This window comes from Amblyomma americanum, chromosome 3 (assembly GCF_052857255.1).
Source record: "Amblyomma americanum isolate KBUSLIRL-KWMA chromosome 3, ASM5285725v1, whole genome shotgun sequence".
Lineage (NCBI taxonomy): Eukaryota > Metazoa > Arthropoda > Arachnida > Ixodida > Ixodidae > Amblyomma > Amblyomma americanum.
The window spans coordinates 123,583,985-123,607,159 of NC_135499.1; the positions used below are offsets into that span (position 1 = coordinate 123,583,985).

Genomic DNA, 23,175 nt, shown 5'->3' on the forward strand with positions numbered 1-23,175 from the left:
CATATGGCCTTCAACTCTACACCACCGGATGGGCCTGAAACCGCACGGCATGATGAACAGGGCATTCCAATGGTCTTATCGGCTCCTCTACCCGTGCAAAAGTGCCCTCGCACAACTCGCAAGCGTCCCTCCAACGACAGCAAACCGATTCCACCTTCGGCAAGTGATGCTTCCCAAGGTAAGCGCACTTGTCTTACGATCGAGAACTTGGTGGAGCCTACACCCGGATCGCCTTTTTACAAAGTGACCACTAAGTCACTGGCCAACAAAAGCCTCACGGATATACGTACCCAACAAGATTTTACAAGCTAACTTGGACGCGTGCCTCGGAGCCAAAGGTTTTCGGGGCTTCACAGCCAGGACAAAGTCCAACACCATTGCACTGTGGCTTCCGACTCTGACTGCCGTAGAACGGCTGCAAACGCTCACCAGTATTTCACTGACAAGCGAAATCTCAGTGCCAGTACAAGTGTATTTAGCTGAAGGCTCCGACTTGCAGCGCTGCGTCGTCTACAAAGTCGATACCACAGGATCAAACTGCCCTCCAGCGTGAGCTGTACTGTCCCACGCACCGTGTCATCCAGGCCCGACTCATGGGAAAGGGGCGCTCTTGCATAGTCACCTTGCAGGGCCCTCTGTCACTACCAGCCCGTCTGTACTGTTATGGCTGTATTTTATGGCCTCGGCTATATAAACCGAGTGCGGTATATTGCTGTAATTGCTTCCGTACTGGACATATGCGCAAATCCTGCCCCTTTACTCCTGCCGGTGAAAGTACATCGGAAGGGAAAGTGGCTTATCGATGCGGCCTTCGTAAATCCGACGACCACGAGATAACATCTCCAAGCTGTCCGACAAAACAAAAGGCAACACAACAGGCTCGTCGTCGAATGACTAAGCATTGGCGAATACAAGACAGTATAACTTCATTGCCGACATCCAATCGGTTCGCAGCTCTCCAGTGGGATGACGACGAGTGGCCGGAGCTCCCTGAGCACACCTCGCATGATCCTTCAGCTCAGCTGTCTTCTAACGGTACTGTGCGAAAAGAACGCATCCGAAAACAGCCAACAAAGCAGCGCAGTGTGCCTGAACTAGCGCAGGACGACATCGCCGCAGTCGACGAACAAATCGCACGTCTTTTAGCGGAGGTCACCAATGCTCCGGCAACACCGTGAACTGCTCGCTTGACGAAGACGGGCAGCGGAATCATAAGCCGCATCTATCAATGGCGCAGCAAGATCACCTTCCTGCCGCCCACCAGTGTCATTTCCTGCCGCCTCTTCCCAGATTACCGCAATGCCACTGGACAACTCTGCGACTTTTTTGCTCCGGTTTATGGTCAACCAGTTGTCCAACCTGACGTCCGTGATACTACAGCGCTTGGGCTAGTAACTAGAAATGGCAAGTTCCAGTCGTGCTGGTGAGCTGCAGTGGAACTGCAGAGGCATTTCCATGAAGGTGGGAAAGCTCAAGACCCGACTACAAATTCACAAACTCCAGGTGTGGGCCATGCTGCTACAGGAAACAAACGCCTTGCCATCGATTCCAGGCTTCAGTGCCTACATGTCTTCTTCAATGATAGACCGTCGTGTACAAACTGCTGCTCTCCTGGGAAAGGCGGCGGTGTATGTGGGCTCGCGTTTTCCGCATGTACGCCTTGCTCTCGAAAACTGGTGCATGTCGTATCAAGAGGTAGTGGCAGTGGCTGCGAAACTTAAGAAGGGAACCGTTGTGGTCGTTTCATTTTACGTTAGACCAGCCGGTGGTGCTTCCTCCCGTATTAATCTTGGCTGCTTAACAAGTGTCCGATTTTAGTCGGAGGCGACTTTAACGCCCCTCAGTAGGGTTGGGGGTACCCCAATTCAAGTCCTCGTGGCAGGCGTGTGCGGGACGCCTTCGCGGATGCCCAATTTGTGCTGCTCAACCATCCTGGGACAGCAACACGGCCAGTGCGTCAAACTCGCAGTGCTTCCTATGCTCCAGACTTGACGTGGTGGTCGGGTCCGGGTACTCCCTCCTGGCACATGGAGCCAGACTGCTGGGGAAGTGATCATCACCCTATCATCATCGGTCTTCACACCTCAGATTTCCGACCTTTACGCTACAAATGTTCTGTGATCAACTGGGACAGTTTCCGCTCCTGTATGGACAATCTCTCCTCAGATTATTCGCCAATCCTTGTTGAGCGCATACAAACAGCACTCAACGGTGCTACAACTACCACCTGGACTGATTTTGGTCTTCTCGGCCTTCTTAACTTGTGGGCGGCACGCCATCAAGCCGAGCTGGCTGCTACGAGAGACCCTACTTCGTCGCAGGCACGTATGCGATTGCAATACCTAAGGCACGCAAATATGAACGCGACCTCTCTCGGCGGCAGTGGCATGTGTGGTGCGAACAATTTTCTGCAAAATCCTCGAATGCCTCTCTCTGGCGAACATTCCGTACAATGAAACGCGGTCGCCGTTCGACGGACGCAGCGGCAACCACATGCTTCGCGGCTAACTTGTCGCCAGATGATTTCGCCAAAGAAGCAGCGCGAAAGTTTTTCCCGAAATACGATGCTGTGCCTTCTTCATCCGCTAGTTTAAATATGGCAGGCATCCCACCGCATGTATATCAAATGCCGTCTGATGTCGACGTAGATGGAATTGCTTGTCCATTCTCTATGCCTGAGTTGCTGGCTGCAATAGATGATGCGAAACGGAAAACGGCGCCCGGCCCGGACAATATTCATTACGAGGTGTACAAGAACCTGAGTAGCGCTGCACTCCCTCAACTACTTGACACCATAAACAAAGTATGGTTGGCTGGCGTAGTGCCCGAGAGCTGGAAATCCGCTGTCGTGATTCCTATGCCGAAACCAGGAAAGCCTCCGACGGACCTTGCCAACTAGCGACCTATCTCCTTATCTCCTACGCTGTGCAAGCTGGCGGAGAAAATGCTAGCCACACGATTGTCATGGTGGCTAGATCAGCACGGTTTATATCACCCAGCACAAATCGCCTTTCGTCCATGTATCGGTACAGAGGACGGGATGGCTGTTTTAGCAGCTGCGGTTTTGTCATCTACCCGCAGCCGCAATGTGCGTACTGTTTTAGCAATGGACGTTGAAAAGGCATATGACAACATCAGTCATGCAGCCATTCTGAACTCCATTGACATGCTTCATCTCTCTCTGAGAGTGCGTAGTTTTGCCCAATCATTTTTGGAAGGCAGAAAATTTGCAATACGCCTCAGCGGCGAAGAGGTCGGATCATTTGTTCCTCTCTGCGGCGTGCCCCAGGGATCAGTACTCTCGCCGACGTTATTTAATATTGCTTTCATCCCGCTGGCTTGGCGCTTACATAACATCCGTGACATAAAATTTCTTCAGTACGCTGACGACATCACGGTGTGGTGTACTCACCAAGATCTCCGAACTTAGGAGGCTGCCCTTCAATCTGCCTTGGATGTTACCTGTAATTACGCATCATCCATCGGACTTCAGCTATCCGTGCATAAAACAACATACACGTCAGTCGCCAACCGCTGGGGACGCCGTAAACTTGCTGCAAGTCCAATCCGTTTTTGTCTATCAGGCACCCCACTACAAGAAAGTCCGAGTATAAAAACCCTTGGCTTAATGATTTACCAATCAGGATCAGCGACTGCATGGCTTTCTCAGGCAAAAAGGCAAGCTATTCAGACTTTGGGCTTGATTAGAAGAATTGCACCTAAAACTGGTGGCGCAGGCTCGTTCATTGCACGGCAATTGATGAGGGCAGTTCTGCAGCCACGTATTGTTTATCAAGCCCAGTTTCAACATCTTAGAAGAGCCCAATGGGATCGCCTTGAAGTCGTGAACCGAGAGGCTATGAGGACCATTACGTGCCTTCCACGCATCACACCGGTCATAGCTTTACAAGAGAATGCGGAGCTCAATACCATTGATGAGCTGGCGCAGCAGCGCCGTGAAGCGCGCAGCCTTAAGACCAGTCTATCGCACTCCACGCATGCACTGAGGACTTATGCAACGTCACACTCCATTCTTCAGCCGCCAACGCCAGTTCTTCCCCAATCGAAGTTTGTACAGCTCAGCGACAACAAGCCAACAGATAATCGCCGGCCAACATCTGCTCATTCGGCATCGTTGCTTCGCCAGAAATTTGAGGAACAAGATGCTCGCCTGCCTGAAGGATCCATTGTTGTCTACGTAGACGCAAGCATACAAGACTGCAAAGCAACAACAGCTATCTACTGCCCGTGCAGACTCGTTCATTGCACGGCAATTGATGAGGGCAGTTCTGCAGCCACGTATTGTTTATCAAGCCCAGTTTCAACATCTTAGAAGAGCCCAATGGGATCGCCTTGAAGTCGTGAACCGAGAGGCTATGAGGACCATTACGTGCCTTCCACGCATCACACCGGTCATAGCTTTACAAGAGAATGCGGAGCTCAATACCATTGATGAGCTGGCGCAGCAGCGCCGTGAAGCGCGCAGCCTTAAGACCAGTCTATCGCACTCCACGCATGCACTGAGGACTTATGCAACGTCACACTCCATTCTTCAGCCGCCAACGCCAGTTCTTCCCCAAGCGAAGTTTGTGCAGCTCAGCGACAACAAGCCAACAGATAATCGCCGGCCAACATCTGCTCATTCGGCATCGTTGCTTCGCCAGAAATTTGAGGAACAAGATGCTCGCCTGCCTGAAGGATCCATTGTTGTCTACGTAGACGCAAGCATACAAGACTGCAAAGCAACAACAGCTATCTACTGCCCGTGCAGACCTGCCCTGAATCAAACCTCTTGGTTTCAGCTTACGGAACCCCCTTCGTCCCTTTGTGCTGAGCTCGTTGCAGTTCAAGAAGCACTCTGCTCTGTGGCCGACATAACTATGCTCCCTGCGGCCCGCGTTGTCATCCGCACTGACGCCCTTCAAGTTGTCCGGTTGCTACGACGTGTTAGCCGCTGTCCCACGATATGTCAGGACATCCACTGGCTCGCGGCACGCATCCCGCAGCCAGTACGTATTGAGTAGGTCCCACGGGATCTGCTGAGCTATCAAAGCCAGGCAGATTTAGCGACCCGCCTTGCGAATACAAACTCATCACCGCCCCGGCTCCTTCATTTGAACAATTTTACCCTCCTTTCATCAAGACAGGAACTCCTCCGGCGCCGCACACGTGCTCTCATCCCTCCGTGTGCGGTAACCCTCCCCCGCGGTCTTACCCGTGCAGAGGAGGTTGCGCTTAGGTGGATCCGGGTCGGGGTTGCCCTCACACCAGCCATCACCCGGAAGTGGCCTCAGTACCGAGAATTGTTTCCTCAGCCAGGGTGTCCGATCTGTAAACACGAGGATATTGAGGCCGACATTCATCACTTACTGTGGGACTGCCCAGCTATCAAGCCTACAAGGATCCGGCACCTGATGGTAGCAGGTCTTTCACCAAGCAACCCTGCTTCATACATTGCCTGGACGCAGGGACCGTACCATCGTTCTCTACTGGACTTCATCAAATCAGCTAACCTTTTTCCATTCATTTAATCTCTACTACATCATTCATCACACCTTCACCCATAATTGATGCCCTGGGGCAATAAATTTCGCTTAAAAAAAAAGACAAGCGAACGCTGGCCGTCCCTACAACGCCCTTGCTGACACTGCCGAGAAATGTTCAGGGCAGTGAAAATCCAGTGCACTAACACTAAAAGTGCAAAACTGGATTAAATTTGCTGAGGCCATGATCTCAGAACCTTGTCCTCTTTAGCGTACGTTAAGTCCAGACGTAAAAGTACATTCTCTAGGCATTCATTCCTTGTCGAATCGGAGACAGTGGCAAAGTACGCGCGCGGTAGCTTTCTTGCACCTGAGAAGTCAGACATCCGAATTAGTAAGCGTTCGTTGATGCCATTTACATTCAGACGAGATCCCACACCGTTTCTTCTCAGCGGGAGACGCCGGGAGGCAACCCGAGTTACAATAGACGGTCAAGGTTGTACAAGCTCGGCTCTAAGCTTTTTTTGATAGGCCTATCAAACCAGAGTACCTGCATGCATTGTCGGCAACCGCATAAAACTCGGATCGCTTGTTGTGTCGGCTCTTGCTTGTGGAACGCAGACATTTGGCGCGCTTCCATATACGCCAATTGAGCAACCGCTTGAACAAAGTTATTGCCGACAATGCAACTGTGACCTGACAGCCACTAAAAAGTGATGTTAGGAAAAGCTTCAGCGCAGCGTGATAGGTCGGGGTGACGCTTATGGTATCCGCTTATGTGCACTGAATAATCAGTAGTGCATGTGATGTGGCTCCCGAAATGTACTGGCAGAAATGTTAAGCACCTTATACAAACGCTAATGTAGTTCTGTTCAGCTGGTTGCTGTTTTGCTCAGCTTGGGGTAAGCGTATTGACAGGAACGCAGCTGGCGCTTGGTCTCTGTTTGTCGATGTGCAAGAACTGCCGTAATGGCTTGCAAAAATGACAGGGCAAACTGGAGGTACACGGTTTCTCGGGGCTAAAGTAAACGAGGACAGGAGCTGATGTCATCATCCCCTTGCTCGCTGAAAATTTCATTTTCCGACCTTTGACACTCTCCCACATCCATCCTTTAACAAGGAAGAAATGCAATGATCAAAGACATGCCAACAAGATAAGTTGGGAATTTTCTATAGAAATTGATCAGCCGCAAATACCTCTGGAGGTCTTTGACATCTCCCAGTGCAGGAGCATATAGAGAATGGCAGAGACCTTGTCTTTGAAGCGAACCTCTCCTTGCTGAGGACATGGGCAAGCTGTTTTATTTGGACACTGTGGACATATTGAATTTGGCCTGCATCGATAGGTTACCATACGAGGATGAAAAACGCGCTACTTTCACCGAAAACGGGGCTTTTGTGAGCTAGAAACGGTTTATAAAAAATGAAATAAGGTGTCGCTATGATCAGCTGATTTCGCAACTAAGCTGCGATGCGTCGACACAGTTTTTTTCACGCGGATTGCGAAAGCTCGGTTACAACCAGGTTACAACCGCATTCAGTTTGAAACGGCGATCACGGAGTCCTTTTCGGAGTTGACGTCACGAGGTTGAATCGAGTGGCGGGAAAATTTTGAACGCCAACTTACCCAGTAACCGCCACATAATCAATTTTTGCTAAGAGCACGAATGGCGGGTCAAGACAGAATAAAGGTCGCTTGCTATAAGGCCACGCCCGATTATGGCCTCGTTGGCTTTTTTTTAATTACCCTAGTTTGAGGTCACTGTACGCCTCTGGTTTACGCAGAGAGTTTTCGAAACTCCCTGCCCGCACATCCCCCGCAAACGTAAAGTGCTGAAGTCATTGTCGGCTTAACGACATCGCTACGACGGCCGAGGATTCCCTGCCAAGAAAATCCACATACCATTTCCGCGGAAACTTTCGTTCCTGCATGCGAAGAGTTTTGCGAGGGGCCCTTTCGCTTGCAGGCTTTCGTGCCGGTACCGAAGCGTCGCGGTGCTCGTTTCCTGCCTTGCTCGTCGCCATCCGCCACTTCGCCCTGAACAGTGTTATGACAACCGGCACTAGCCCGATTAGCCAGGAAATTACTCGCCCTGTTAATTAGCGAAAAGGGCGCGTCATCTTTCAAGAAGTGGCACGCGGGTGCGGTGGCAACATGCTGGACGCGAGGATGCACTTGCGAAAGGGAAAGGGTGAGAGCATCACGCGAAGAGAGCGAGGCCTCCCACGTGGAGAGGGGGTCATGAATGTTTTCTTGTTGCGTTTCTTTTTCTTTTAGAGCGGAAGCTCTACTACGCGATGTACTTCTGATTTAGCGTTGGTTCGTCGTTTTGACCTTCAAAGCCTAGGAAGGTCAAGCTAGGACTTCGTCATGGCGTGGGGGTATATCTAATCGCCAACTAGCATGACCACTGACCACCGGTCATGTAACCCTTGGCCTTTGACCTTGACCTTTAGAGCTAAGATTCGCATCGCCTGATGGTGACGTCATGCGATGACGTAGCGAAGACGTCACACCACCGCTCGCTATAAATACCGCCGGCTTCGCTTTCGCTCGTCTACTAGCTTCATCCAGGTTGAATCTGAGCCAATTTTTTTGGCCAGGTCCTTGGTTTGAGGCTGTGCCCAACCTTCAGGGTCTCTGTCTACCTGGTATTGTAACTGCGTTGGTTAAGCGAAGTGTAGAGCGGACCTCGGGACATGAGCGCCATAATTTGTTTGTGAGACCTTTAAAATTGGTTGCAAAATCATATTGGACATCAGTCTATATAGAGGCTCCGTGCTTAGCACGTAACTTTCACAGCGCCTATAGGCTTTAACTAATGCGTTTAGTCGATAATTATGCTACTGCAGAGGTGTTTAGCTGTGTGAGATAATTTTTCTTTAAGTTATAGTTTGTTTTATTTGTCTCTGTCACCTTGCTTACGTAACCTGCAGTTTCCACTCTTGTAGATTCTATGGATATATTTCCTCGTCTTCATCATCTGCGTCATCGATTCTCTCCTCCTTCATCAGCGCCGAATCACCACTTTTGGAGAGGGCTTAACTGCCTCGACGAAAAGGAACGAACCGATCTTTAATTTACTGTTGTGAAAGCGATTAGAATCTTCACTGTCAGTGACAATGATGTCGTCGCAATAGACGGCAACGTGGAGCATGGCCTAAGGTAAGTCCTTCTTCTGCCGCTCATATATATACACAGTTGGTGCAGATGACACTCCAAACGGAAGGTGGATGTATACTGCTAGAATCGTATACATGCTGGAAACGGTTACAAACTTTGTTGAGTCTGGCCGGAGAATAAATTCCTGGTAAGTATTCTTGAGGCCTATCTTCGTGAGAGTTTAACAAACCTCCCGACTGTATGGCCGGAATCCTCTATTCTATTCTTAATAATAATAATAATAATAATAATAATAATAATAATAATAATAATTGGTTTTGCGGGGAAAGGAAATGGCGCAGTATCTGTCTCATACATCGTTGGACACCTGAACCGCGCCGTAAGGGAAGAGTAAAAGAGGGAGTGAAAGAAGAAAGGAAGAGAGAGGTGCCGTAGTGGAGGGCTCCGGAATAATTTCTACCACCTGGGGATCTTTAACGTGCGCTGACATCGCACAGCACACGGGCGCCTTAGAGTTTTTCCTCCATAAAAACGCAGCCGCCGCGGTCGGGTTCAAACCCGGGAACTCCGGATCAGTAGTCGAGCGCCCTAACCACTGAGCCACCGCGGCGGGGCCTATTCTATTCTTCGTTTGCGGGTTTTATATTTTTCCAAATTTGAGGGTAAAAATAGGCGCTGTTTTTCAACGTGATAATAGGAGAGAAATCGGGTTTTTCTTGTAAACATTCCAAAATTCGGTGTTTTTTTATCGGGTTAAATTTACACACTAATAATTTAGCCGATATTATTTTTTTTAATCAGAGGGCAACAATTAGGCCTATGTTTCATGCTGGTAAGCGGGGATAAATCGGAGTTCACAAGAAAATATTCTTGTAGCGCACAGTTGTGCCGTGCGTGCCACTCCATGACACCTGTATTAGCGGGGCTTGCTTCCAGCAAGTATTGAAACTCCTCTACACATCGGTCACGGAAAGCAAGAGAGGTCGGTCGTCATCTGACGACATGACTCGGAAGCCGCTTCTGGGATGGATCCAGTACGGCTTCCAACTGTCAACTGGTTTTCGTCTTTGTCTGTCGGCCGTCTCTCGCCCGCGCGCCATCTGGGGCAGAGTAGTTCCGCGGGCAGCACAGTTGTTCCCGCGAAAATGGAGAAAAACCGGGTTTTACCGATTTTTCAGCAGCATGTTCGGGGTGCTAAAATCGGGTAAAATAGAGTTTTATCCGAAAACGAAGAACCCTATATATATTCCGCACTTGCCACTAGATACCTGGTGAGGTTAAGTCATCACAGATGCTTAGGCCGTCCATTTTGGCAACAGGAATAGTCGGGACAGACCGGTCAAGTTGCCATTGAGACAATAATGACTTCTGTTTCGAGTCACTGCGGTTCCTGCCTAACCAAATCTTTCAGGGAAAATGGCGGTGGACAGATTTTCGAGCCTGGGTACAGCATAGGATGTCGATTTGGGCTAAGCGTACTTTCAACGAACGCCGTTTTTCACAGGCGTCCTTTCCACTCACAGCTGTTAGGTCAAACACAACACACGGGTCCTAATGCCATTGCCAGACGGCTGGGCGCCCTACGCGTCAAGTACCTGCGTGAGAACCTGGCACTAGCGGTACTACGTACGATGTTGCTGGGCGCTGCCTTTTCGCCAGGATTTAGGTACTCACCTGCATATGAGCACCACCATGCCAGGCTTGCAGCAGTATCTCACGAATAAGAGGGTCCGCGAGACTTGTAGACCACTCCCTTCGACCACGGTCCTCCCATCGGTAAAGGTAACAGTGCAGTGTGCAGTAGGCGCGAAAACTTTAATAGCAAGAGATACATGCAGTCTGTGTATGTACAACGATGTTGTTCAGGTTCCGCGGGTATGTGCGCAGAGCCCCTCGCCTTTGTTGAAGCACACACAATACACAAGAGTTCCCCAGAAAAACCTGCTCTTCAAACGAGATACTTCCTGAAAAGGCGACAGTCGTAGAGCTGCTCACTGCCCGAGCGAATGGAGGGGCTGTAATTGTATATAGTATATGTATACAGTTGCTTGGTTGGCGTCCTTCAGTGGCGCCGCTCCCTTCGGGCCATCGCTAGCCTGGCCGCCCAGTGCATGGGCTGCGGGTGTACGTGCACGCTGACCGGTCCGTGGTGTCCCCGGTGTCCCAGCAGTCCCGGCCGATGCCCCATGTGCGGAGCGGGGGGATGGTGGTGGTGGTGGTGGCTATTGTGCGAGGCCGCCGCCATACCGGCCACCGCGGCGCCAGCCACCATGCCCACGGCGGCGGCGCCGGCCATGCCCAGGCCGCTGCTACCGTGAGACTGCTGCGGGGGAGGGGCGGGCTGCACCTGCTGTAGTGGCTGCCGTCAGAGAGAAAACGCAACAGAATATGTAGGTTCGGTGGAACAGGGACAGCTGCTACGCTTCTGTAACGCTTCTGTAACGCTTCTGTAACGCTTCAGTAACGCTGTAGACACTGCGGGGAGCATTACAAAAAGCTTTCTTGCATCGGTTTACCCCGATGCACCTTGGCGCAATGGGAATGGTGTAATGTAGAAGGTCTGGATGTGCTGATCAAGTGGAAGTTAGCGCTTGTGTCCCGTCGGGTCCCTGCTTTTTGCGCTATGGAACTTCACGGTATACTCCAAAAAAGCGCAAAGCGCACAACACTTACACAGCACACATTACGCGGTTCCCCATAGAGTCAACCGCGAATGAGTAAATACTGCAGTGAGCCACCCCCTTATCTAAATTGTATGGAAGCGCTCAGAATAAAAAAAAAGCTGTTGCCAAAATCAGCAACAGGAAATCCCTTCCTGTCTTGGGGATTGCCGTTGACAAAAGCGTACCAAATGCACACAAAATATTTTTTTAGATCCTAAAGCAAACGTTTACGTGTTCCGAACCGACCCGCACGTTTGTAAGGGTTTAGGCGTAAACCTGTGTTGTCTCTAGTTCGGGAATATGCCCAATAAGGGGCCTCTCATCACGTCATCAAAAGAGGTGCTCACTCGACACGGGTAACTCTCAAGGGGTCTAGCACGCTGCGAGAAGTTCGACGTTTACTAGTGTTCAGTCATACGACGAAAATTCTTTTGCATATTTTTCATACCAGTGTTTAAGTTTCCTTGACGGCAGGGAAGCGACATCGGCAATGCGCATGCGCAGAAAGGCATTGCTGGCTTCTGTCCATGCTTACAATGGCACCAAGTCTGCACCGTATGCACGCTAGCGGGACTCCATTCTCGGCGTGCTTACTGTTGCAGCCTCGCAAAGTTCCACCTTCAGAGCGTGTCTCGCAACAGCGAGCAACAGGCGTACCCAGTGAACATTACCCAACCCACTGCCGCGTCGAAGGGCACCCAGTCACATTTCGCAGGCCTATAGCTCGGCTGCATACCAAGCGTAAAAACAATGCATGCTCACCGCGCTCTGTGCGCCGGGCTGCTGCTGCACGATGACCGTGACGGGGGGTGCCGACGCCGGCGTACCCGCGTAGGCTGGGTTGTACGCGGGCTGCACACCGGCGGGCGGCGGCGCGTACCCAGCCGGCTGCATGGTCGCTGGCGCGGGTGCGTAGTACGGCGGGGGAGCTGGGCCCACGCCGGACACCACGGCCGCTGGCTGTGGCTGCACTCCGGCAGGGGGCGGGTAAGGGTTGTAAGGCGCACCTGCAGAGAAGCCACTCGATTAAAAGCGCGAAAAGATATATGTATGCACAAGGGTTGAAATTCGGGCCAGTTGGTTCATAGTAACTTTAAAAAAAAGTCCTTTGTCTTTTGTGACTGTTTTTTTTTTCAAGATATATGTAAGCTGGAACCAAAACAACCTCGAAGGGTGATGCAATTCTCGCAATTAGGGCCCAACGTGGGGCATCTGGCGGTGGCGGTTTCTCCTCCGCCGCAGCGCAAGTGGCCCGCGCTACAGAACGAAAGAAATGCTGCGGAATTATTTTTTAACTGGGCTGGCATTCAGCTATTGCTATTCTATATGAGTAGTCATCCCGGCTGTAATTGACGTCAACCATTTTTCTTTTAATGATTATTATTCAATATCATCAGACGTTCATAATAACCATCGGCAATCAAGTTATGTCCACTGCAAGGAAAGGGTCTCTCTCATAGATACCGCCGTTTTCCGCTCTGCGCATGACATGCCCTTCCTTCTTTTAAATACACGAGGTAGGCTAAAATGAGGGAAGAAAGTGGTATTTTGTTTTTTCTTGTAATCCTGAATTTCGAGCTTCCTGAAGGTTACTCAGTGACTCGCATGCTTTTTTCGCCCTGAAGTAGAGCCCGAGAATTATACGCCATTTTTCTTTGAAGGTTTTACTGTCTCGCATTTCTTTATAAAATGACGTCGAAAGCAAAATTCGGAATTTTCCTAAGCTTAGTCGGGTCTTCAACAGCAATTAGGCAAAGCTAGAAAAGTACGACGCCGGCATGATTTACTCTGCGCTAATCTTTCTTTGTATTATAAGGCGCGCTATTTCTTCACTCCTGTGTGATTATTTTAAAATCTTAGTTTTGGTTAGACTTGAAAAACATGCGTACCGGCTCCGACCGCGAATGACATGGCACCATGGCCGCAGTTAACGATATTTATCTTGGAATACCCGGTATGCTACATTGCAATATGGTAGCGTGATGTGGACCATCGCCTAATATAATTTAATGGGAGGAGAAAAGATCACAAGGGAGGACGTACAAGTGAGAAGCAAAGAAGGGTAAAATTGACACAGGTTCATGACTACTTGGATATTGGGAACTACAATGAAATTTTAATGCAAATTTATCACGCCAAATAATAGGAGCAAATGTGTGCTTTTTCGTTAACAGCGAAAGTCTCAAAATCTAATTTGTGCTACACTTCATCCATTATTAGACAAGCCACAAAGGCAGAAGACTCTTCTGATAATTTTCCGGCTTAATGTGCAAGAATGCAGACATACTGAACTAGGATGGTATACATCCACGCAGCAGAATTTTTTTTTTCTGGGAGAGGTTTCACACTATTGCAAATATTCGCAGCAAAACAATTTAACTTGGTTTGGTTTATAGGGATTTAACGTCCCAAAGCGACTCAGGCTATGAGAGACGCCGTAGTGAAGGGCTCCGAAAATTTAGACCACCTGGGGTTCTTTAACGTGCACTGACATCGCACACTACACGGGTCTCTAGAATTTCGCCTCCATCGAAATTCGACCGCAACGGCCGGGATCGAACCCGCGTTTTTCGGGCCAGCAGCCGAGCGCCATAACCACTCGGCCACCGCGGCGGCTCAATTTAACTTCACTGGCAAGAACTGGAAATGGGAAATAAAAGAAAACGACCCCGAAATGAGCGAGGTATAGTAGTAAGTGACAAAACGGGTCCTAAGAATGCGTCAAAACACGTGAGATTTTGTAAATGGACCTGTCCTGGGCCCTTATATTTCAGCTGCTGGATATGAACTTGAGTTTGTTCCCTTATCCTCTCTTGTCTCCTTCTGTCTCGGAATGTCACGCCCGTGATTTCGCTCTTTGTCGCTCGTTGAGCTCTTCTTATAGGCTCATTTTGATTCTTGTGTTTTAGTCTCCAAGTTTTATCCTGCTCTAAAATAAAGTATTATTGTTTTATAAATAACTGTATTCTGCCGGCGTTTGTATAGATCGCTAGAAATATTGCGTTGTCACGATAGCTGCATTTATATATTTGAGTGACCAGCAACAGCGTATATTAAAACGGCATGCAAGATGAAGGAAGGGCTAGTGAATCAGTGATCATTTTTCAGTGGTGCTGCTCGTGAAGTGGAGGGATTTCCCGTAGTTATGGTGCGGAGAATAGGTCGAACGTTTGCGAAAAAACTGCGCCCGCAAAAAAAAAAAAATATGCAGAACTCCACTGCAGCAAACTTTAACGCAAAAACATGCAGAACAAAAATGCGAGTACGAAGTGAGCGCATGACAACGCAGGACGTTGGTGCCATAGACTATGGGCATTGCAGCGGTTTTCATCTGTATTTGCTTCGGCGCTCTCCTGCAGGAGCCATGACTGCTGCAGGGCTCGCAGTCCCGACGCTATGTTTGCAACAACGTTGAGATAGGCACGAATGTGGAGATAGGTAAGACAAGTGTCCTCTCTGGATATATCCGGACTGCTGACAGATACGGTGTTGTCAGGTGCTGCGTCGTCTGCAGTTCGTTTGAGTGCTCGCTTTTGAAGAGAGTGAAAGAAACTATACGCTTCACCACGTCTCTTTGAAATGAGAAAGCTTTCTACCACGTGGTGGCTTCGGTTAAGTTGTCTAATTCAACTAGATGTGTTCTCGTATTTGTAAATTGGATGACGTTTCTCGATAATGTGCACTTTCAACATCGGCTCATTGGTCGCCATTAAGCGGCTGCTAATAGCGTCGACATTCAGCATCCTTTGCGGCAGCGTAGTGACATTTGTGGCAGGATGAGCCTACTCGTGAGGCATTTAATAGAATACGCGCATAGCCTGCAGTGTTACGTGGTGCAAGTGATCGGTTTAGGTTCATAACTGTCTTCACAATACTAACGTGCTTCATAGTGTCAGTCACACTTCACTATGGTCGGTTAGCTAGAAGGCAAGAAGGCAGTGCAGAACGATGAAAAGCGTGAAGTAAACGTACAATAGACGCCTTAAATTTTGCTCGTTCCGTATCTGGTCTTTCCCATATCGACTCGTTTTTATGCCTCTTGTGGCTTTCGAACACTTGATGCACAGAATTGGCTCACGTATTTTTAAAATTTTTTCTCGGCTTTCAAGGATTGCAAACGCTGTTCAGAAGGCGCCTCAAAGTAATGAGACGTGTAAGGGACATTGATTTTCCATGAAATGGGAATCGACGTCATAATATCAACTGTCAGCTTGTTACGATCCGGACAAGTCAAGTCATTAGCAGTTGATGTCTCTTTCAGTAGGGTGGTGATGATGAACTTTTATGGCGCAAGGGCATCTGTGGCCAAAGAGCGCCAAGGCACAAGGTTGTTTTTCTTTTACTCGAGGTGGGGTCAGAGACCCATTTCCCAAGCATTTCACCCTAAAGAAGCCGAGCACCAGGCCAGGGGAAAGCTTGTACCCAATGTATCACCTTTGGGTACCCGGCAGCACTGGTGATCGAACCCCGCACTTCCCGCATGCGAGGCGGATGCTCAAACCACTAGGCCACCTCTGCGGTCTTTCAGGAGTAGCTGCAGGTGGTCTCAAATATGTATTTTTTTTTACTAACATACAACCATGAATAAATTAGAATGTTTTGAGCAGAGCAGACCAGCTGTTTCTTATGCCGAAAACTGTAATCGTACACGACAAAACGGCAAAATAAACTACAAACTGAAACAAGAATCGACTAGTCTTCACCAAGACGCACTTTATAAAACTACTCATAAAGCTGCTTGAACAAACTAATGGTTGCCATCTGAATAATGTTCAGAAGAGGGGGCGACTACAAAAACAATATCTTCTGAGAAAAAATTAATCCAAAAGCCTTTGCGCAATTCGCTATAAAAGGCGGGCACGCGCAGGTTTACGCCATAGCCACGAAAACGCTACAGCCGATGGAAGCAGTGAGCATGCAGATATCGAGAATTGCAGGCTATTAGTGCAACTTGTTCGCTTCGCAGTTATCGCGTCATGCGTCCAAGAAAAAGTCACTTGACGCAGGCGTCATGTGAGTCAATGACTCACGCGGCGTCATGTCTGATGATATGACTTTTGCACGGGCTCTTTGGTTCATGCCCTTTGAAATAAGTGTGCACTTGTCCCGTCGTTTATGTTCCTTTTGTGCCTCTGTCTTCTTCCATTAAGAGCACACTTGTTTCAAATATCTGCTGACATCTGCATTATATAGTTAGCCATGCCTACTAGAACTGTGAAACCCTCACAATGGTGTAGAAGCTAAACAAATGGCATGGACCGATAAGGATCGAGCCCAATTAGCGATTGTGTTCACAGGCAAAAACCACTTAGGGACAGGCCGGCAGCCTGGCATTGATCAATCAGGATAAGCAACGATACGACGCCAAGACGCTAGCGAGTATGAACGGTTATTAACGCGAAAACATTAAAGGCCCCGTTCAACAGAAAATGCGATGTCAGCGTTGTCGGCGTCGGTGTTGTGAGCGAAAAATCACGAGCATGGCTCTGGCACGTGGTGCCCACAGGGCAACCTAGGAGGCAGGTGGGCCACCTAGGTCACGTGACCTTGCGGCGTCATAACAGCCTGCCCACCGGATAGTGAGCAAATTGAATGGGAATTAACCAGTTATGTTGTCGCGCCGTATACCCTTAAGGCGGAGCTCATGTGTTCCCTCAAATTTTCTTCTCCTAATTTGTCGCGTGAATAGAGGTTTTGTGCCTTGAGAATATTTTGTGGAAAAGGTCTCCTGGCAGATTCGTTATTTTTCGCAAACTTTATACACGTGTTTTCTGCTTTAAATGCGCAATATGCAGCAGCCAGCCGCCTCTTACAGGAGTTTGCTATATTAGGAGGCGGTACGACATGACCGCTCAGCCGCTGCTGCTGCAGTTTGCGAGCGTAATTGGTTGAAAGAAAAAAAAAAGGAAGGAAGGAAAGTTTCTATTGGCCAATTGGAAACTTCTTACGGAGAAAAAGCTCTCTTTTGCATTTCGGCATGTTATGCCATCTTGGCTTCAGGTGACCACAGCGCAAATCCTCGATTTTGGCACTGGCGCATATGAACGGCCAGACCTCGATGTTGTGCAGGTCCGTTCAATGGCGCCAACTCATTTTGACCTAGCTTAGAGTACACTCACACGCGTAGAAGGCAGGTCAATTGCAAGCCACTTAGGCGTGTACATGCATAGTGTTTGATAAGCATCCACGTGAACCGACAATGCCGGCCTAATGAAAGCGCTGAGAGCAAATGTGGGAGAGGGAAGGGAGCGCTGTAGACAATGTGAAGACAATGGTGAGCGAGTGGGTGCTTTCACAGCGTGCTATGCGGCTGAAAGTGCTCGAGCATTGTGATCAAGCCATTGTCGCGACGTGGTATGCATGCATAATCAGAACAGTGACACTGGACTCTAGCTGCAGCGTGTGCGTTGTTGCAGTTTATAATGATGACGGTGGCAGTGCAGTAGGTTCTCAAAACGGAGTACGGTTCGCGCATGCACCTGCTAGGAATAGTTACAGTTTGCTGGTGGGTGCTCCGTGATGTCGTTTTGTGCGATTTGTTTCGCGGCTTTATACATTTTAAGTGCGTGCTTCGTAGACGTCAGAAGCTTGCTCCGGAATCAACTACTTTTTGCCTCGTGATTAAATCGAGTCACAGCTCGGAAATAAAAGAAGTAAGGCACCGAAACGACATGAACACTACTCCACTACCCCGGAGGGAATAAAAGCTGAGACCAGCTGTTTTCGTCGAGGAAGCCTCCGCCACAAAATATTCGCACGGAACACAACATTTAGAGATCATGAAAGATTCCAAAGACATAAAGAACATAAACAAACAAAAAACTAGTAGTGCGCAAAGCAGGACAGACGCCACGCACCACATGCATGAAACACGCTATTGGAATTGATAAAAAAACTCCAATAACACGCTGCTCAAGGCAGGCAGCAAATCCAGGCCACAATTAGTTCCTGCATTCGAGTTCAACATGCAGTCCAGTCATGCATGCGCATAAATTGCTGCATGACAGTGACTCAGTGCACTTGTAAAATTTAGATGACTCAAGAGAACCAAGTACGCTGCATACTGCACGTCCTTGTAAAGAGATTGTTGGCCAAGACCCCAGAATTTTTTGTCATGGATAGCGGTTTTCGGCCTAAAATGTGTAGAACGGAGCTACTAGAGCATATAATTTTCGCACGAAACTTTTCCGAAAACGGTGTTCCTCAGGTCCACAAGTTACAGTCTGCTTAATGAAATGTTCATGTGGAGGGTGTTGTCCGGGAGAGTAAGTGAGATGAATTTGTCTTGAGCAGCAACGACACAGGAATATATCTCTATGGTTATTGTCTCCTCCACTGTGTACCCAAGTCAGTTTGTATTAACAGCCCACTGATAACCGAGTGACTCAGAGGCACGCGTGTCCAGTCACGTGACTGACCTTTACCCGAATGATGCAAAGCCACCAGTTTTACCGCAATGTCACACTTTGATGTATTATTCTGGCAGGAAACCTGTACTCGCCATTCTTCAATACACCTCCTGATGACGTCATACGTGTAACAAACGGGTAATGCATAATCCTGTGCCTCGTTTCCTTTAATGACGCTAGCGCCACTTTCTGCTGCAAAGATCTTTATTTTAGCTGCGCTTTTTACCTATGCATTAAAAGAAATATACGTATACGAGAACCGATTCTTCCTGATCGCAACTTAAAAGCATATTTATTACGTTTCGCGTTCAAGATGAAAACAATATTGGCCTTAATACCCGCTCTAAAAACAATAAAGTGCGAGCTAAAGCAAATTATTTATTTGAAGTGCATGTTTTCAAGTAAGTTGAGGCGTGTGTGTACGACTCCTTCAGTAAGGCTATGCTGTTGATACGCTGAAAGCAGGCTCAGTGCGAAAACCTCAAGTGAAACGCGATCCTGCATTGCACTACCTATGACAATAAAGAAAATAAGCTGGAAAAAGAAAGAGTCGGTTCCAGAGCACATACATTAACTTTCGGGAAATCCCATCTATTACCGCTAATGCCTTCCAAATTAACCTTATCCTTACCTGTTCGTTCTGTAGAAAAAAGTCTACTCTTGCGGCTGATGGCATTACGTTTGAGCCAGTAATCCAGAACGAGTTAACGGCTCTTAATTCTCCGTAGTTCCCCTTTATCTTCATTAATGCATAGTTCAATCATGCAATGATCACTTCCGTAGTAAAGTTCTGCAGAGTTCTAGAACGCCCGAAGACGCTTAGACGCTTAAAACAGACATCGCGGTGTTCCAAAGTGCGCGTCAGAAAGAGCACTAGAAAAACTGATAATATATTGATGTACCAGGATTGTCATTTCAATGCTTTTTTCTGTATTTTAAATGCTCGTTCTCATATCATTTTCAATGCTTGTTCTCTTTATATAGGACCATAAAGGTGGTCCTATTAATGATATTGCAAATTATCGTGAAATCTCTGTCCTGCCCACATTTTCAAAAAATTATGAAAAGTGCATTCATAAGCGCCTTATAGGATACCTTAACAAATATAACATACTCTCGCCATCCAAATGTGGTTTTCAAAGAAATAAAACGATAGAAGATGCACTTGTAAAGGTGAAAAATAAAATTATTGATAACCTTGATAGGAGGCTATATACCTTAGGTATATTTCTCAATTTGCGAAATGCATTTGATTCGGTGAATCACAATATCATGCTTAGAAAATTAAGCAGATATGGAATTAAGGGTATTAGTTTCAATCTCTTCCAGAGTTCCTTGAAATTGAGGCAACAGTACGTTTTTTTGAACAAAGTGAGGTCCCAAAAATTACTCACAAAAGCAGGTGTCCCACAAGGATCAATACTGGGGCCAGTTCTATTTCTGTTGTATATAAATAACATCACTGAACTAAAACACGCACCTAAGATCACAGTATTCGCTGATGACACAAGCATATTTTTTACAGGTGGAAACATTCAGGAAATAAGAGAGGAGGTTAATGCCTATTTGGTAGAATTGCCGCGATGGCTTAAAAAAAGTAATTTACGGCACAGAAAACTAAATACATAGTATTCAGGCCCATCAGCAAAAATTTAACTGATATTCAGGTAATGTTCGAAGACCATTACTTGGAAAAAGTACAGGCGCATAAATTTCTTGGACGTATGGTTTCACGAACATTTGTCTTGGAGTTATCATGTCAATCGTCTCATTTCGGAACTCGCGCGTTCCGTTGGATGCTAAACCAAAATATCTTATATCTTACCTTTATGGTTAAAAAGGTCAATTTATTACACGTTATCTTATTCCAAATTGTTGTATGGCATGCTTTTGTGGGGTACTACTACCAAAGGTAATTATGCGACAATATTAATTCTGCGGAAGCGCGTACTTGGAATCCTAGAAAACTACAAAGGCCCCCAATAAAACCTAGCCACGCAACCTCTTTTCCCGAAATATAGCATCCTTCCAGTTATAAATGTATACAATTTAAGGCTGATGCAACATGTATACAAAAAACAGTTGTATAGTGATGACATACATCATACTTCCTCGAGATGTGAAATAAAAAACCCTAAAAAAAAGATTAAAAAATTTAGAACTACGGCAAACAGGGTATCGAGTACCAAGTAGCCAAACTACTTAACCTACACGTATCTGATATCGACTTCAGCCAGCCAATCAGAGCTTTTAAACGAACATGGCATGAATTCTTGTTCTACTCAAATATATTTTTAGAGCCATGAACAAACTACAAGTATCACTAAACCTATGTAGATGGCTATCATGTTAGCTTCGGTTGTACATACATGGATGTATCTGCAACCTCTTTCCTTAATAAATCTCCAAAGTGTATTTGTGCTGCATTGCTGTATTGTATTCTTTAATTGCTGTTCTCCTTGTGTTGTATTTGACAGTGCGGAAATATGTTTGTGCTATTGTAACCGCGTAAGCGTTTAATCTGAAGAAAATGTGATTCTGCTGCTGCAGGCTGTAAAAGAGTGCGTGGGGGCTAAGGCCTCGTAGGCTTCCGAGCCTTTAGCCTTACGCCACCCGCAGGGATTAACTGCATTACTTCCTGCAAATAAAGTTACTTTCTTACTATTGTTTGGATTTGGAAACATTCACTGTTCGAGAACTGGTCTGCAAGCTGGATGTCGTTGCTGCTATCAGCTTAAATTTAACGCGCATAAACTAGAATTTGACATGCTTTTCCAGAAAACTCTCGCATTTCACTTCTTTTTACCAGAGGCAACAACCCTGATTCTCACTTTCATTAAAATTTTTCCGAAGTAGAATACAAAAATAGAAAGATAAGGGTGATAATATGCAAGAAAAGCCGCTTGTCATGTGCAGTACACCTGTTGAGGGAATTTTGTATGCGCGCTCATAACTGGAAACATGTTCTAGCAAAAAAAAAAAACAGTCGCGAAACACAGGACCAGAAGAAGGCAACAAACACTGCCACTGTTTTTTTTTTTTGCTAGAACATGAAACAAACTCGCCCAGCAATTCACGCTTCTGAACTGGAAAGATCAAGTGGACTCTGTAGACGTGGTCCTTAACAGTGCCTTCAGACGCACTGGGCAAGATGGCGTCAGGGACACCCGGCAGGGTACATTCTGTATTACAACGCAGTTACTTTGAGATCCGCAGTATATGCTAAAGATGAGATACCACGGCTGAGTCGTCGAGTGTTCGCACATCTGCTTACGAGGCTACTTCACTTGTACCACGCGATCCAAGAATGCGTTTGGTCTGTACTCACTCATGGCTAAAGGTGTGGCTTCTTCTCAGCTGCGACTCGGTCAACCAAAGCACACTGTGAGTGAGGGACTATCTTCGGTATAGTCAGGTCTAGTCCACGTTGGCTCCTCTCGCAGTGAACTCCGGGCGAAATATGGGCGTTATTGTCCACCAACTTCCCCTTGTGTACACGGTCTCGCGCGGTGTATCGCCGCTATCGAAAGCAGCCGTTATCTTGCCCGTCGAACGCTTGCTTACTCGCGCTGTCGAGTCAGCCCGCTCTCTTTGACGTCCAACCGACGCGAACAGTCTCTGCGCTTAAAGCACTCTCTCCTCCGATCTCGTTTCCTCTCTTTCTGTCTCCCCCCCCCCCCCCCACTCCCTCAGCACCCTCCGGCATGAGCAACGCACGTGGGGACCGCCGACGTCACCTCCCCGACGCCAGTACACAACGTTCATCGACACAGCTGGACTGTTTTCCGCTTGTCGTGCCCCCGTCATCCGCTTCGCCCTTGATCGCGTCGAGGGCCCGAGGACTCGACGTGCGGCTACATACACACCGCACACATTTACCCGCATTCGAGCTGCCTCCCCGTTTCGACGCCCTTTCTTTTCCGGCATATGTGCTCTCTCTTTGTGTCGCGCTTGGTGCACACGTGCCTCCACGTATATCGGCCGCTGAAACACTTCCGTTGCCGGTGTATCTTGTTCTGTTTGCACAGTTCTTTTGTTTTTCCCAGAGCCCCTCTCCGATAACGTTCCAGGAGAAGGCTCGCCAGTGTGCGCCATTCGTGTACGGCAATCTGAGCGCCCTTATCGGCTGCCTGCACGGTGACTCACCCTGTTGGCGAAAGAGGGTGGCCGTTTTCCTCCTGCTACTGCGTAACGGTGTTTAAAGCGGACAGCGTAATTGCCAGCAATTCCACCCTGTTTGAGTCACGTACGTGACTCGTCGCGACAGATGCGTAAGCGTCTCTGAGCCAGCGACCTCTCCGCAATGTGCGAGTTCTCCACAGCCCGTTCCGTTTACGTTTCTTCGGTGGCGGAGAAGACACGAGACAGTAGTAGTAATAACTTTATTCATATAAATATATGGGTGGGTCTCGGTGTAGAGGCACTCTTCACATCTTTTGATGTGCTCTGTGGCTCTTGTGGCAGGGTTGGAGCACCTAGTCCAGGGCCCCACTGAG

At 47.9% G+C, this 23,175-nt stretch overlaps 1 protein-coding gene across 1 annotated transcript; it reads right to left on the minus strand.

The window, feature by feature from the left end:
* Window positions 1-10,405: 10,405 nt before the first annotated feature.
* On the minus strand, window positions 10,406-22,272 carry LOC144124879 (uncharacterized). Its single transcript, XM_077657812.1, has 3 exons — window positions 22,008-22,272; window positions 12,033-12,277; window positions 10,406-10,966 (listed from the first exon to the last, which is right to left on the minus strand). Exons 1-3 carry the CDS (start codon window positions 22,009-22,011, stop codon window positions 10,670-10,672), a joined length of 546 nt encoding a protein of 181 aa, XP_077513938.1. The 5' UTR covers window positions 22,012-22,272; the 3' UTR covers window positions 10,406-10,669.
* Window positions 22,273-23,175: the final 903 nt, after the last annotated feature.